A 12,541-nucleotide genomic window follows, 5' to 3' on the forward strand; every position below is an offset into this window, starting at 1 on the left:
AAATGGATTGAGTAGTTGCTTAGGATGTAACACTCTATCTACAAAATTCGTTTACAGCCCAATCCACATATAGGGCGGGCTTGTATATGTATAGCATCTCTCTTAAACTTTCTTTCTTGTGTAAAAAAGTTAACCCCAATATGTTATGTTTGGAGTGCAAAGGCTTAAAAGATAGTCCTAGCCTATCTAAACTACTATTTGGGCCATACAAGCCAAAACCAAAAATACTAATGGGCTGGAGTTTTACACAACCCCCCCCCCCCATTGGCTTAAGTGTTTCTGGTATCAGCTCGTGTGGCCCAAGTGTTCCAGTGTGGTAGATTTAATACCACCTTAGTAGTTTAAATAGGTTCAAGCTAGCTTATAAGTATTTGTGTTTCAAATGTAACACCTCCAGGTTAATCCTTTTACATCAAATGTGGACGAAAGTATAAGCGGGGTTGTAGTAAATATGCCCTTAGGGAGATTGTGGCATTTATCTTATAGCATGTATGCGATTTTGGTGATTAATAATAACATAGTCAATATGTCTAACATGTGTGTCAAGTATATTGTTTACTAGATCTCATGAATACAATATATGAAAAAGTCACCGAAGCCAGAATAAAATTTGGTTAAATTAAAGAAGACCCAGAGAAAATGACCTCACCGGATAGTCCGACGCTGTACAAGTTTGTACATGACTAAGCTTTATGTCCAGATGCAGTTGACCTCGCCGAATAGTTTGATGTTAAGCAAGTTCAACACACCGGAGAATGAACAGGGCAAAGAGAAAGCAGAAGACCCCACCGGATGGTCCGATGCTTAGGAAGTGTGCTCACCGTAACATTTTTGACAGTAGGTGAGGATCACCTCACCGGATGGTCCGGTGCTTAATGTGTAGTACACATCGGACCATTTCCAAAGAAAGGAAGAGAAGAAGCCATACCCCGAATGGTTCGGTGATCAATGCTGTGTTCACCGAAAACTTACACCAGTGCATTTTGTGCAGAGAGAGTTCAAGTGGCTTGGTTGGCTCAAGATAACTCACCAGATAGTCTGGTGATGTATACTGTGTACACCGGAGTATTTTACATAGAGAAGCATGAAGTGACTCGGTCAGGCTCAAAACAACATGACGGATGGTTTGGCGATGGAGTTAAAGGTACACTGGGATGTCTATTATTCATAGAGGCTTTGAGTGGAGTTTCAAAGGCTAGATTCTGATGTTATACTCATCGGATGATCTGGTGTTAGTACTATTGTTGTCACCGGATCATCAGGTGTTAACAACTTTTCTGAGCTATTGGGAAAATGGCTAGTTAACGGGTTTGAAGTTATAAATATCTCTCTAATCGATCATTTGAGGTTGCTGGAGTCCAAAGAAACTTAAAGACACTTGCGAAGAAATCTAAGCCACTATAGTGCTTAATGTGATCATCTAAGGCAATTAAACACATGATTAGTGCGTGATTAGTGCTTATAGGCCTAGAGAGAGTGTTGTTAGGTGATTGCTACCTAGAGAGTAGATCAAGGAATGATCCTAGCTTGTACCGAGTGATACGCTGACGCCTTGGAGTCTTGGTGACTCGCCGGCAACTTGAGCCGTAGTTGCTCAAACTTGTTTACTCTCTGACTTAGTGTGGAGCGACGGCAAGACACGTGTACAGAAATGCAAAGACCCTTACCTTGATGGCTCAAGCTTCGTAGTGAAGACGGTGTACAAGTAATCGGAAGAGAGGTTAGTGATGAGACCTTACCTTAGTGGCTAGTGGCTCATCGTGCTTGAGGACTTTTCTTGGTGACTTGGTAGTTCAAGAGCCGTGACCGGAAGAGACTTGATAACTGGGAGCATATCCTTTGTGGAGCTCCAATATAGACTAGGGGTGATATTTATGCTATGATACCACAGGATAAAAATCTCTTATGCCGATTTTACTCTCTCTATCTTGTTTACATTTTCGCATTTATATTCTTACAATTTACCTTCCTAGATAAGTTATAATCTCTTTTAAACGGTAGAGTAAACACGTTAGATAAACCTAGAACACATTTAGATATAAATTAATATATGTTTATATTGTATAACTTTTAGAGCCGAATAAATTCTAAGTGTTCTAATTCGTCATCCTCTTAGAACGTCACCTATTTCTACAGGGATACTATACGTATATAAGCCCATCCCACCGATGAGCTAAATTGTAAACGAATTTTGGTCGTGGTGTGTTACATTCTGGGCATGGAACGGACATTCTTCAATCCTTGTATTATTATCAATCAATTGTAACCATGTACAGCTTTGATCCTTTTTACATCGATCTCTCCGATCGACAATGAACACAGTACAAATCACACATGTATACAAATTCTCACTCCAATCACTTTACCTTACACTCCGGTTTCAAGTATCAATGGAATAAATTCAGCTGCGAGCATGTTGCCTTCTCCGGCTCAAGCTGTTTTAATCAGAGGTTGAAGGCTTCTGCCCGAACAAGCTGGTCATGACCCTAAACAAACAAGGGGCACTAAAAGATTATTACAAGGCAGGCTGATTCAATCCAGCACTCATCATTTCATTGTTTTGCAGTTAATTCCATGTAAGCTGAAGAGAACGCTCACCTTTGAATCCGAGTCTGTGGCTTTCTGCACCACCCAGATTTTTCAGAAAACAAACGGGTCAGTCAGTTGCTTCCCCGGTCTCTCTTCAGTAAATTTCTTAAGAGTGGGCACACTTGCCTTTCTTTCGGTCTAACTGAGATTGCACTAGGCCCCGCGCTTGTTGCGGTTTGCGGAGCAATGGGAACATGTTCACCTACTCTTGGTACCGTCTTTGCCTGCAGGGATGATAAGATCATTGATCAGATCTCCTTTTAGTACAATCTTGGCCGCACTCTCATCGTTGCATCAGATATTTAAATTCTGAACTCACCAGATTTCTGAACTGAAGATTGTAAAACATCTGCAGGTAGCGCTGTTTGGCTACTCTCTCTTCCTTGTTCAGAGTCCTCCAGAAGCCATATATTGAGCCCATGTTCATTACCTTGGCTGCATAAATCTTCCATGTGTAGCTGCCATCATGTATAACAACACATGGTTAGTTTTTTTGTTTCTTTTTTATCAGATGCGTCCAAGAGGATTAGTTGTACAAGAGGTAGGTCAGTCATATTATATGTGGTGCCTACCATTCGTAGATGCGTTGGAGCCCAGCAGTGGACACCTTGTTCCAGTAGCTTGGGTCTTCCTTGCACTTTTGGAAGAAGTCTGCAATCTTGGTGCCTGCCTCACTGCCGTTCATTGGGTTTATGTGGAAACCGGAGACACCATCGACAATGATCTCTGCTGGTCCTCCCTTATTTGTTGCGAAGGTTGGCAATCCGCAGTTCATCGCCTCAATGACAGTCAGCCCAAATGCTTCGTAGAGTGCAGGCTGAAACCATAGGCATTATAAGGTTAGAGTTGGATCCTATTCTCTGCAACTTTCAGAGGGGGGCATATATTACTCATGATCTAACATCATCGAAGTTGTTGCAGTACCTGAACAAATGCACCCTTTGTATCAGCAATGCAACGGTACAGCTCACCATTGCGGACACGGTCAGTCTGTGCTTTGATCCAGCGGATCTGTCCTTTCAGCTGATACTTGTCGATCAAGTTGTGCATCTTGTTGATTTCTTCTATCTCTTCTCGGTCCTTGGACTGCGAAGCATTCAGCAGGCCTGCGACGACGACAAGGTTCACCAGGTCCCTCAACTTCTTGTTCTGGCCATACCACTCCACTAGTCCGGTGATGTTCTTCACCTTGTCCAGCCTTGCCATTGAGAAGATGATTGGCTTGTTTCTGTCTGCCAGATACCCTCTGATTTCATGACATCACGACTGTTAGCTAATTTGTCCAATGAAAGAGAGCTTGTGTGTGTTTCCAAGGGACTTCACTTACATGTGTTCATCAGTGTCCTGCTTGCTGTAGAGCAGTTCTTCAATCTGTGGCTGTAAGCCTGTCAGCCTCTTCTGCTTCTGTGTGAAGGGGAAGTAGATGGACTGGTCTGCACCGGGTGCAGCGATGTTGAACTTAGGATCAAAGACATTGATGCCTGTAGCGTAGCGACAAAGCCCCGGCATTGTGAATGCGTAGTGGTGCTCATATTGGCCAGGCTTCTCTTTGCTGCATCATATGTTCGTGGTTTAGGCTTCCAGGATTATGTACTTTAAGGTTGTTGGAGCACTGAATTTACAGTAAGATAGTCTACTGACCTTCCAGCAATCTCTTGGTATGTGCTAGTGATGATAAAGTCAGTAGTGTTCATGGCAATCATGTCAGCAGTGAATTGACAGGAGAAGTGGTATTTCTGGTCCAGCTCTCTCCACTTGACATCTGAATCCTCATACTTCGTCTTCTCGAGAGCATGTGCAATTGTCCCCTGTCAGTAAGATCATTTGGTGTGTCAAACCAATTTTTTTGTTGATAGTAAAAGAAATCTTGCAGGATTCAATTTGATGGCCCTTTTTTTCCACCTGAGTGACTCCTAGTTTGCTTGACATGAGGGATGCCACCAAGTTGCCATCGGTGTAGTTGCCAATGATCAGGTCTGGTTTTCCCTCCAAAATGTCAAGGACTTTCGCGGAAGCATCCTGAAATTACCTTGGTGAACATTTACTCAATCATTACACACTGCAAAGGTAAAATAATTCATAGCTGACAAACCTGGGCATATCTCTCTAGGTAAGGGTAGATGTCAAACCGGGACACCCACTGGCGCAAATCCTTCCCATCTTCAGTCTTAAATGGCACGCGAAGTATGTTACAATGTTTTGTGTTTTCAACTGGTTCGAGCTCAACATTGCATTTTGTACCCTTGGCATCTGGTATCAGTCTTGTTAGCTGCAGGAATAAAGCAGCCATTAGAAAATCTAATTCTATAATAAGATGACATGAATTATGAATGACCAGGATCATGATGTAGGAACTTTACCACAAGAATCTTTGGTGTAACATGCAAACCCTGCTGCTTGATTCTTTGCAGCAATTCCTCTTCAAGGGCCCTGACTTGGTCCAGGATGTAGACAACCTGCCCACCGGTATCTGGCAAGCCAAGAACCTTTTCTTGGCCAAAGTAACCGTGAATAGAGAAGACGACGATGTTGAATATGGATGGAACTCTGCTGAAGAACTTCTCCATGTTGATAGGATCTGGGGCTTGGAGCACTTCAGAGAGGCAATTCAGCGTCTCTTTGCACCTTTCAGCAGTGTCACCCCATCCTTTCTCCAATCCCCACTCCTGAAATCTGCAAGACCGTTGTATTCAGAAACTTTAGGCACAATGCATACCTTTGCACAAGAATTTTATGTACTTGAGATGGCAATAGATCACCTTTGCTCAAACTTCAAGAATTGTGTGTATTTTGGTAGCCCGCTAACAAAAACCTCTGCAAGGAGCAGTGCTGTCTGAAGCTTGTTCACCGTGTCGATGCTATCGTTAATCATCAGCTTCTGTGTGTTCATTCAAGATATGAGTTCATTCAGTGGGTTATTTTAAACTTCTGATAATCTCTGAACAATTATGGGTGGCTGATCTCCTTACCTCACCACTGTAATTTAGCGTGAGTAAATAGTCCAGCAATGGTTTCATGCTTTCAGGCTTGCCGCTCAGCTTTGAGGACAAGAATTTGGAGGCATACTGGAGCCCGTTTCCTATGGATGAGGGCAGCGTCAGATGAGGCGTCGAGAGGTCAAGAGCCCCGAAATCAACTTCCAGTGAGTTATCATCCTTGGCCCTGAAATTCACATGAACAGGCATATATTTTTCAGTTCCATGAGGAATCAACTTACATTTCTGATCAACGTTGAGGCTCCTATTAGACTGGTCAAGAATGTATACCATTTCTCGTCATATAAGGTCTCCTTGAACTTCAGGTACTCGGAAGGTGTAATTCCCTCGACTGACAGATCATCGGAATGAACTTTTACATACTCCCAGATGCCAGGATTCATTCTGACAGCAAATGCCACGTATGGTGGTAGCACCACGGCTTCCTGCAAAAATAATGTTACCCAAGTTAATAATGCGTATTCCATCAAACTTAATGTTTGCTGCAAAAGAGAAGCACGCATTTCAAAGCTACATCACCTGCGTCGAACAAATAATGTAACCAAGAAAGCCTTCAACAAGCTTTTCCTTCTCGACTTTGTCATCCAGTGATTTCTCCAGCTCCTCTATGAGCTGCTGGTTCTTCAAGAGCCTCCTTCCCTTGGATACATACCTGAAACATTATCATCCCAGATTTGAGCATTGCAATTAAAATCATTCGACCATCAATGATGCCTTCTAAGTTTCGCAGTACCTTTGGAAGCATCTCTTCATCTGGTACCGGCTTTGTCTTAGTGCATCGGGCATGCTTTCTGCGATGCTGTCCATTCTCTTGAAGCTGAGCTTGGAGGCCATGGTGAGAGAAAACCAGACTGGGAAAGAAGGTGGAGAATGCTCTCAAGGACTATATCCTATCAGCAAGGAAACTGAGGAGGAATGTTGTGGAATTGTGATTGGCTGGGTGTTCATGAGCAGCAATTTATAGAAGAGAGCATACAACTTTCCTCTCTTGACAAAATTTTCTTATTGTCGACACCAGCTGGAAATGGAAGATAGGCTCAGGGGAGAAAGCACATTGCTTGGGAGAAGTTATGCTGAAGAAACATGCAAGGCAAGAAAGGCATGAACACCAAAGTATCATTGCAAGATTCCATAATTAGATGTATACCATTTCTTTCTCCCTTTGTTTATGACACAATAAGGGGGTAACTTAGTCATCGAAGGTTACAAGCAATGAAAACAGAAAAGGTATAACTTCAGTTTCTTTCTCCACGGAAAGTTTGACAGTCTAAAAAGTGGTACCATATATGGCATAAACTTCTCGGACTGGATTTGGATAACTTGTTAGTGCTCGACACTTGAGATGATGACCGCAAGCACATGGCCTCATGGTTAATACTTTCTGCAGGGCAATGCTTGATCCCAGATTTTCAGTAGCTAGCTTGGTGACAACTGTTTGTATACCTTAAAGATTAGGGTGGATTCCAACTGAACCTGACCTATACATTTTGATGCACATTTGGCATGTCACCACTTACCAATTATTACTAGTAAACGCTACATTAAAAAAATTCTTACTAGCACACAAGCTGCCATGCTGTAACTGAAGAATTAGGCCTACTTTCTGTTGATTATGGGCATACGAGTTTTGGGTCTGATTTGCCACTGTACCTTACAGATATATCTTAGTATATATAAGCTCTATTTGCTGTGCTATAGCTCACAGAATTCAGACCAACGCATGTTGATTGTCAATTAACGAGCATTTAGGGTGACTGGTGAAATATAAAGTAACAATCATATATTGACCCAAAACAAGGGGGCCTGTATTTAACCGCCAATAATTTGCACGCATCAAAATCCATCAAACCCAATGTTTACAATTTACAGCTCACCATAACCAGGAAACAGAAAAGATTTACACACATTGAGTCCTGGGTGAAGGATTAAACCCATACTCAGGGGAAAAGAAAACGTGAGCACCTGCAGATTGATTCATCAAAGAATCGTAGTTTCCTCAGGGCTCATCAAACCGTCATACCATGTCCAGTTTATAAATCAGTAGGGTGATAAGAACAAAAATCCCGCAACACAAACAAAAAATCCTGGATCAATCGTGATCAGAATACAAAGCTCTCAATACAAACACAAACTCCCGGAACAATTGACAGGGACAACTGAAACGTGTGGCTGTACCAAAACAAACCACTGGCTGCAAGTGAAAGGAACACAAAATTCTTGTGTAAGCTATTGTTATACCATATCATATAATGAAATAATCTATACAGGATAAGCAAGATTGTGAAGGGTATAAGGAGCATACCGCAACAAGATTTTCAGAAAGCCTTCATTCTTCAGACTGAGCATTGGTCTCATAGATGCGACAGCTCTTGTTGTACCGGATGTACCTCTTGCCATCACAGCTTATGATGCGCACCTCAGGGATCTGCTGCACGATGTGCCAGTTCTTGCCACCGTCCAGGCAACTCCTGAGTAATGGCAGGCTGCACTGCAACTCAAACCGACGCAGGCCTTTGCACTTCTGAATCAGCAGCTCCAGCCACCGTGGGAACGCGATACTCCAGAAGATGATCAGCTCTTCAAAATAAAATGTTTCGGTGGATGGGGGAAACACAAGTCTGAGGTGATGGAGCGTATCTAGGTCCGACACATGCTTCAGCTTTGAGCAGTCATCAATAATGAGGGAACGAAGCATGAGCAGGTTGGAGATCCTCAGAAGTGCCTTGTTATCTTTGAGATGGAGTTCATCAGATAGTTTTGGCAAGTCCTTGATTTCTGTTAGGCTATATGCACCCTCCACACGAAGGTCGCACAGAGCCACATGTTTTAGGCCCTCTGGTAGAGCTTTCAGTTTAGGGCAGGACTGTATATGCAGTGACTTAAGACAAGGTAACAGTACCTGGCTCTCTTTCACATCTAAAGACCACTCTACCAGTTTCTTCATGTTTCTGAGCTTTAAAAGCTCAAGCTTGGGGAATGAAGTGGCTGGTGAAAGTACAGTGGTGCCAAGGAATTCCGAGCCGATGGTGACAACTGAGTCTGCATTCGAGATTTGCAGGGACTGGAGCTGGTTCAGGACACCAACTGAAGGCAGTCTAGTGCATGACATGCAGTTGTCAAGATCCAAAAACACAAGGCTGGGGAAGGAGGTGCCCAGCTTGGGACCTTTCATCCAATTTGGGAACTTTCCACCTTTGTAGTTCTTGATTATTAGCTTTTCAATGCTTTGGGATGGGATGAGCTCATTCCATATCTTTTCACTTGCTTTGGCTGATTCCTCTCTACTGCATTGGCCATTGCTTACTTCCTGTTCTTCCTTCTCTTCTTTCCCTGTTTCCTTTTTGTTCTCCTGATTCTCCTGTTCTTCTTCATGTTGCTGTTCTTCTATGACTGGTGCACGCTCAGAGAGGTATAGATCCTTCAGGAATGGCTTGTTTGCAAGCGCAGCAGCGCCTGAAGTAGCCCTATCCAAACTCTCTATGTGAAGGTGCCTTAATTCTGACAAAGCTTTAAGGTCATCTAAGTCACAACCCTCAGGTTCATTGTTGTCATTACCAATGATTAGACCAGATAGATAATTAAGATGCTTCAATTCACCAACACCCTTTGGTACATAGGTTAAGGAAGTTCCCTCCAGACAAAGGCATCTAAGATCTAGCAATGCCCTGATGGACCAAGGAAGTCTCTGTAATCTTTGGCAACCTTGAAGGCTCAAGGTCTGCAAGTTTATGAGAAAGCCAATGGAAGAAGGTATGTCTCTGACCTGCGTTCCATCAAGATTGAGGTACCTCAGATGTACCAAGTTGCCAATGGATTTTGGGAGGGCCTCTATTGCTGTCTTTCTCAAATCCAATACACGCAAGCATGAAGCTGACTCGAGGAGAAGATCTATCGTTCTGACATTTGAGCTTTTGAAGAGCATCAGTGACCTTATGCTCATCTGCTGCTTCAGTGAGATTGGATCCTCCAAGCTGTTATCCATGTTACACAATGTGAGATGCCGGGGCTTTGACAATGAGGTGCTCAGTCTCTGTTGACCATCAATTAAGATACTCTCCTCTGCTATAAAAAAGTGAGCTAGTGAGCGAAGAAGATCATGTGTTATCCAGCACTGGTCAGTATTGTCAGGATCCGGCTGTAACAAGTTTCTTCTTATCAATTCTACATAGTACTCTTCAGCTAAATCTTCCAGTAACTTATTGTCTCTGGCATTTACAACACCTTCAGCAATCCAATGCCGCACAAGATCAAAGCGTTGAATGGGGCATTCTTCTGGATACAGAGAGCAATGGAGGAAACACTCCTTTAGTTCAGAAGGCAGATCAACATAACTCACGTATAGAGCTCGCGGTAATTCTGAAAGAACCGTTTGCATGGACCAAGAATCACTTTCCAGGACCATCTCCCACTCAGCCTTGCTCTTGCCTCTCGACCGTAAGACACCTGCAATGACCTTAATTGCTAGAGGATGACCCTCACATTTCTCTGCTATCTTAATCCCGACATCCTTCAATGTTGCAAGCTCTTCTGGATTGCATTCTGGGAGAACATCTTTGCACAGTAATGCCCAGCCACTTTCTGCGTCCATTTTGTCGACACGGTGTACAGTTGCCTTCATGCTTGTGCCCACTTCCTCATTCCGTGTTGTGATCAATATTCTGCCTCTCGCCACACCATCTCCCAACAGATCTTTGAGGAGATTGTTCCATATGCCTGTGTTGTCCAAGTCATCCAAGACAATCAGAAATCTCTTTGAAAGAGCAGAACTGAGGAGGCCGAGGAGCTCCTCCTTGTTCTCTGTATCCCCATCATTAGCACCGGCACCCCTGATGATCTTCTTCAAGAAAGCTACCTCTGACAAATCCTTCGACATCTTCACCCACATACAAATAGGGAAAATTTCGGTCATCCTGTCATCATTGTATATCTCCCTAGCAAGTGTTGTCTTGCCGATCCCCACCGCACCAACAATGACGAAGACATCCACCTTCTTCTTGCCCTCTCTAAGCATCCTTGGCACAAGGCCACCCACAGCCTTCTGGACCTGTGCCCCTACTGCATGAGACTTAATCACACCATAACAGTGCTTACAGATGTTATTACAGAACCAATCCCTTTTTGCATTGGAATGCACTGATCCAGCAGGAAGCCTGGGCATTTCCTCCTCAACTTCCCTCAGCCTCAGATCAATGTCCCTAATCTTGAACCCGATTTCATGGTGGAACTTCCGGGGTCCTTTATGCTTGTAGCAGGAGAACATGAACGCGCACCGCACCTTGGGCGTGGGCGGATGGTCGTCGGTGAGGATCTTTCCGCCCTCAATCATGCAGACGTCGAGGACGTCGTCAACCTCGTACATGGCATCCTTCAGCTGCGCCACCCACACGTCAACTTTGGCGCTCAGGAGCCTCCTCCTCTCCTCGTGGGAGACGATGGCCTCGATGCGCGAGAGCGTGGCCAGGAGGCCCCTGACGTCGTCCCCGATGCCGAGGGCGGCGCAGGCTTCCTGGCCGGTGAAGTCCTCCAGTGACGCCGTGCATCGCTTCACGAAGGAGTCGAGTACCATCGCCATGGAGGCCCCCTGCTTGCCCAGACGTATCCAGCCCTTGTAGAAGGAAAAGTTACAATTTTTATCAGCACGCGGGCAGAAAACTCGCTCCTTGGAACGGGATTAGGGGCGAGAAACGCCCATTTCAAGCAAGTACGGCGAAAGAATCAGCTAGAAAATACAAATTACTGATTTCCTTTATTGGTTTCTTTTGAAAAATAAAAGGGGCTCCAAACATCTGCAAGGATCAGCAAAGCTGAAAATTCTTTGGTTTCATGGAGTTGATTTGGCATGTTGATTTAGCGGGAGATAATCTTTCATGGAACCATAGCAAAGGAAAATTCTTGAATAGCTAACGAATCTTGGAATCACCAAGACCAGAAGAAAGAGGCAAGAAGGTGTAATAATAAATCATCTAATCAGATCAAGAGAGCAGGTAGCTTGAACATGGAGCTGAGAAGACGGAAACAAAAAATCTGACAAAAATAATTGAGTGATTGCCGTACCTGTAGCTGGAGAAGGAAGGTTGGGGGAAAGCAGGAGGAGGCGGAGGAAGAGGAAGGCGATAGCTGAAGGCGGCGACAGCGAATGCCACCTTCCTCAATGGCTACCACCTTCCTCCCCTCCCTATCACTCCAATTGCAACAGAGCAAGAACCAGCGAAAGCAGGAGGGAGGCTTTTGGATCTGTCCCTCATCTCACCTCACCTGTAACGACCGACCCACTTATCCTTACTAGTTCGGCAAGGGCAGTTTGTGTGTTTAGTCCCCATTTGGTCACAGCTTCTTGACACCTAAGGATTTTTTTTAATAATATTATTTTATTGAAAAATTATAAAAATAATAGTTAAATTAAAAAATTGTAACAATAGATATCTGTCGGCACGCAGAATACCGACATTCTATGTGGTATTGAGCCTGGAGCCTTATTGGCACGCGAAAAGTGGACAAAAGGCATGTCGGCATTCCACGTGCCGACAAGACCCTGGATAAACGCCAATAAGAGTGTCGCGGGAGAGGAGATGCTTGTCGGTAAACGGAATGCCGATAGGTCTTTTTATTTTTATTTTTATTAATAATTAGGGTTGATGATAGCTATTTTTTCAGTTCATTTTAACTTTTTATTTCTAATAAAAAATTTACGTTATAGGAATACTGATAAAAAAAACTATAAATCAAACAAAAATTATCATAGAATTAGGTACGGATGTTACATATGCTGAAAAATATTATATGGAGTTTATCGTCGGTGCGCGAATGGACTCTAATCATAAAAGAGACGACGACAACAAATATTGGTATATACGGTACACCTAAAGACTAACATAATAGTGTGCTGCTGCTAAACATAACATGTCTTAGGGAATGAAAGTAGGTCGGGTTACAATAGATGCTCGCTACTGAGTGTA

At 43.6% G+C, this 12,541-nt stretch overlaps 2 protein-coding genes across 2 annotated transcripts; both read right to left on the bottom strand.

The window, feature by feature from the left end:
* Positions 1–2,230: 2,230 nt before the first annotated feature.
* LOC133927451 (sucrose synthase 7) lies at positions 2,231–6,616 on the bottom strand. The gene is made up of 16 exons (XM_062373925.1): positions 6,319–6,616; positions 6,105–6,237; positions 5,856–6,010; positions 5,559–5,751; positions 5,349–5,467; positions 4,950–5,262; positions 4,682–4,858; positions 4,492–4,608; positions 4,231–4,397; positions 3,917–4,141; positions 3,514–3,835; positions 3,162–3,406; positions 2,909–3,047; positions 2,716–2,813; positions 2,599–2,622; positions 2,231–2,486 (listed from the first exon to the last, which is right to left on the bottom strand). The coding sequence occupies exons 1-16, from the start codon at positions 6,417–6,419 to the stop codon at positions 2,441–2,443; spliced, it is 2,574 nt and encodes an 857-aa protein (XP_062229909.1). The 5' UTR covers positions 6,420–6,616; the 3' UTR covers positions 2,231–2,440.
* A 727-nt stretch (positions 6,617–7,343) lies between these two features.
* On the bottom strand, positions 7,344–11,858 carry LOC133927449 (putative disease resistance RPP13-like protein 1). The gene is made up of 3 exons (XM_062373922.1): positions 11,640–11,858; positions 7,888–11,190; positions 7,344–7,776 (listed from the first exon to the last, which is right to left on the bottom strand). Exon 2 carries the CDS (start codon positions 11,155–11,157, stop codon positions 7,912–7,914), a length of 3,246 nt encoding a protein of 1,081 aa, XP_062229906.1. The 5' UTR covers positions 11,158–11,190; positions 11,640–11,858; the 3' UTR covers positions 7,344–7,776; positions 7,888–7,911.
* Between the last annotated feature and the right edge of the window lie 683 nt (positions 11,859–12,541).

This window comes from Phragmites australis, chromosome 8 (assembly GCF_958298935.1).
Source record: "Phragmites australis chromosome 8, lpPhrAust1.1, whole genome shotgun sequence".
In the NCBI taxonomy this organism is placed as follows: Eukaryota; Viridiplantae; Streptophyta; class Magnoliopsida; order Poales; family Poaceae; genus Phragmites; species Phragmites australis.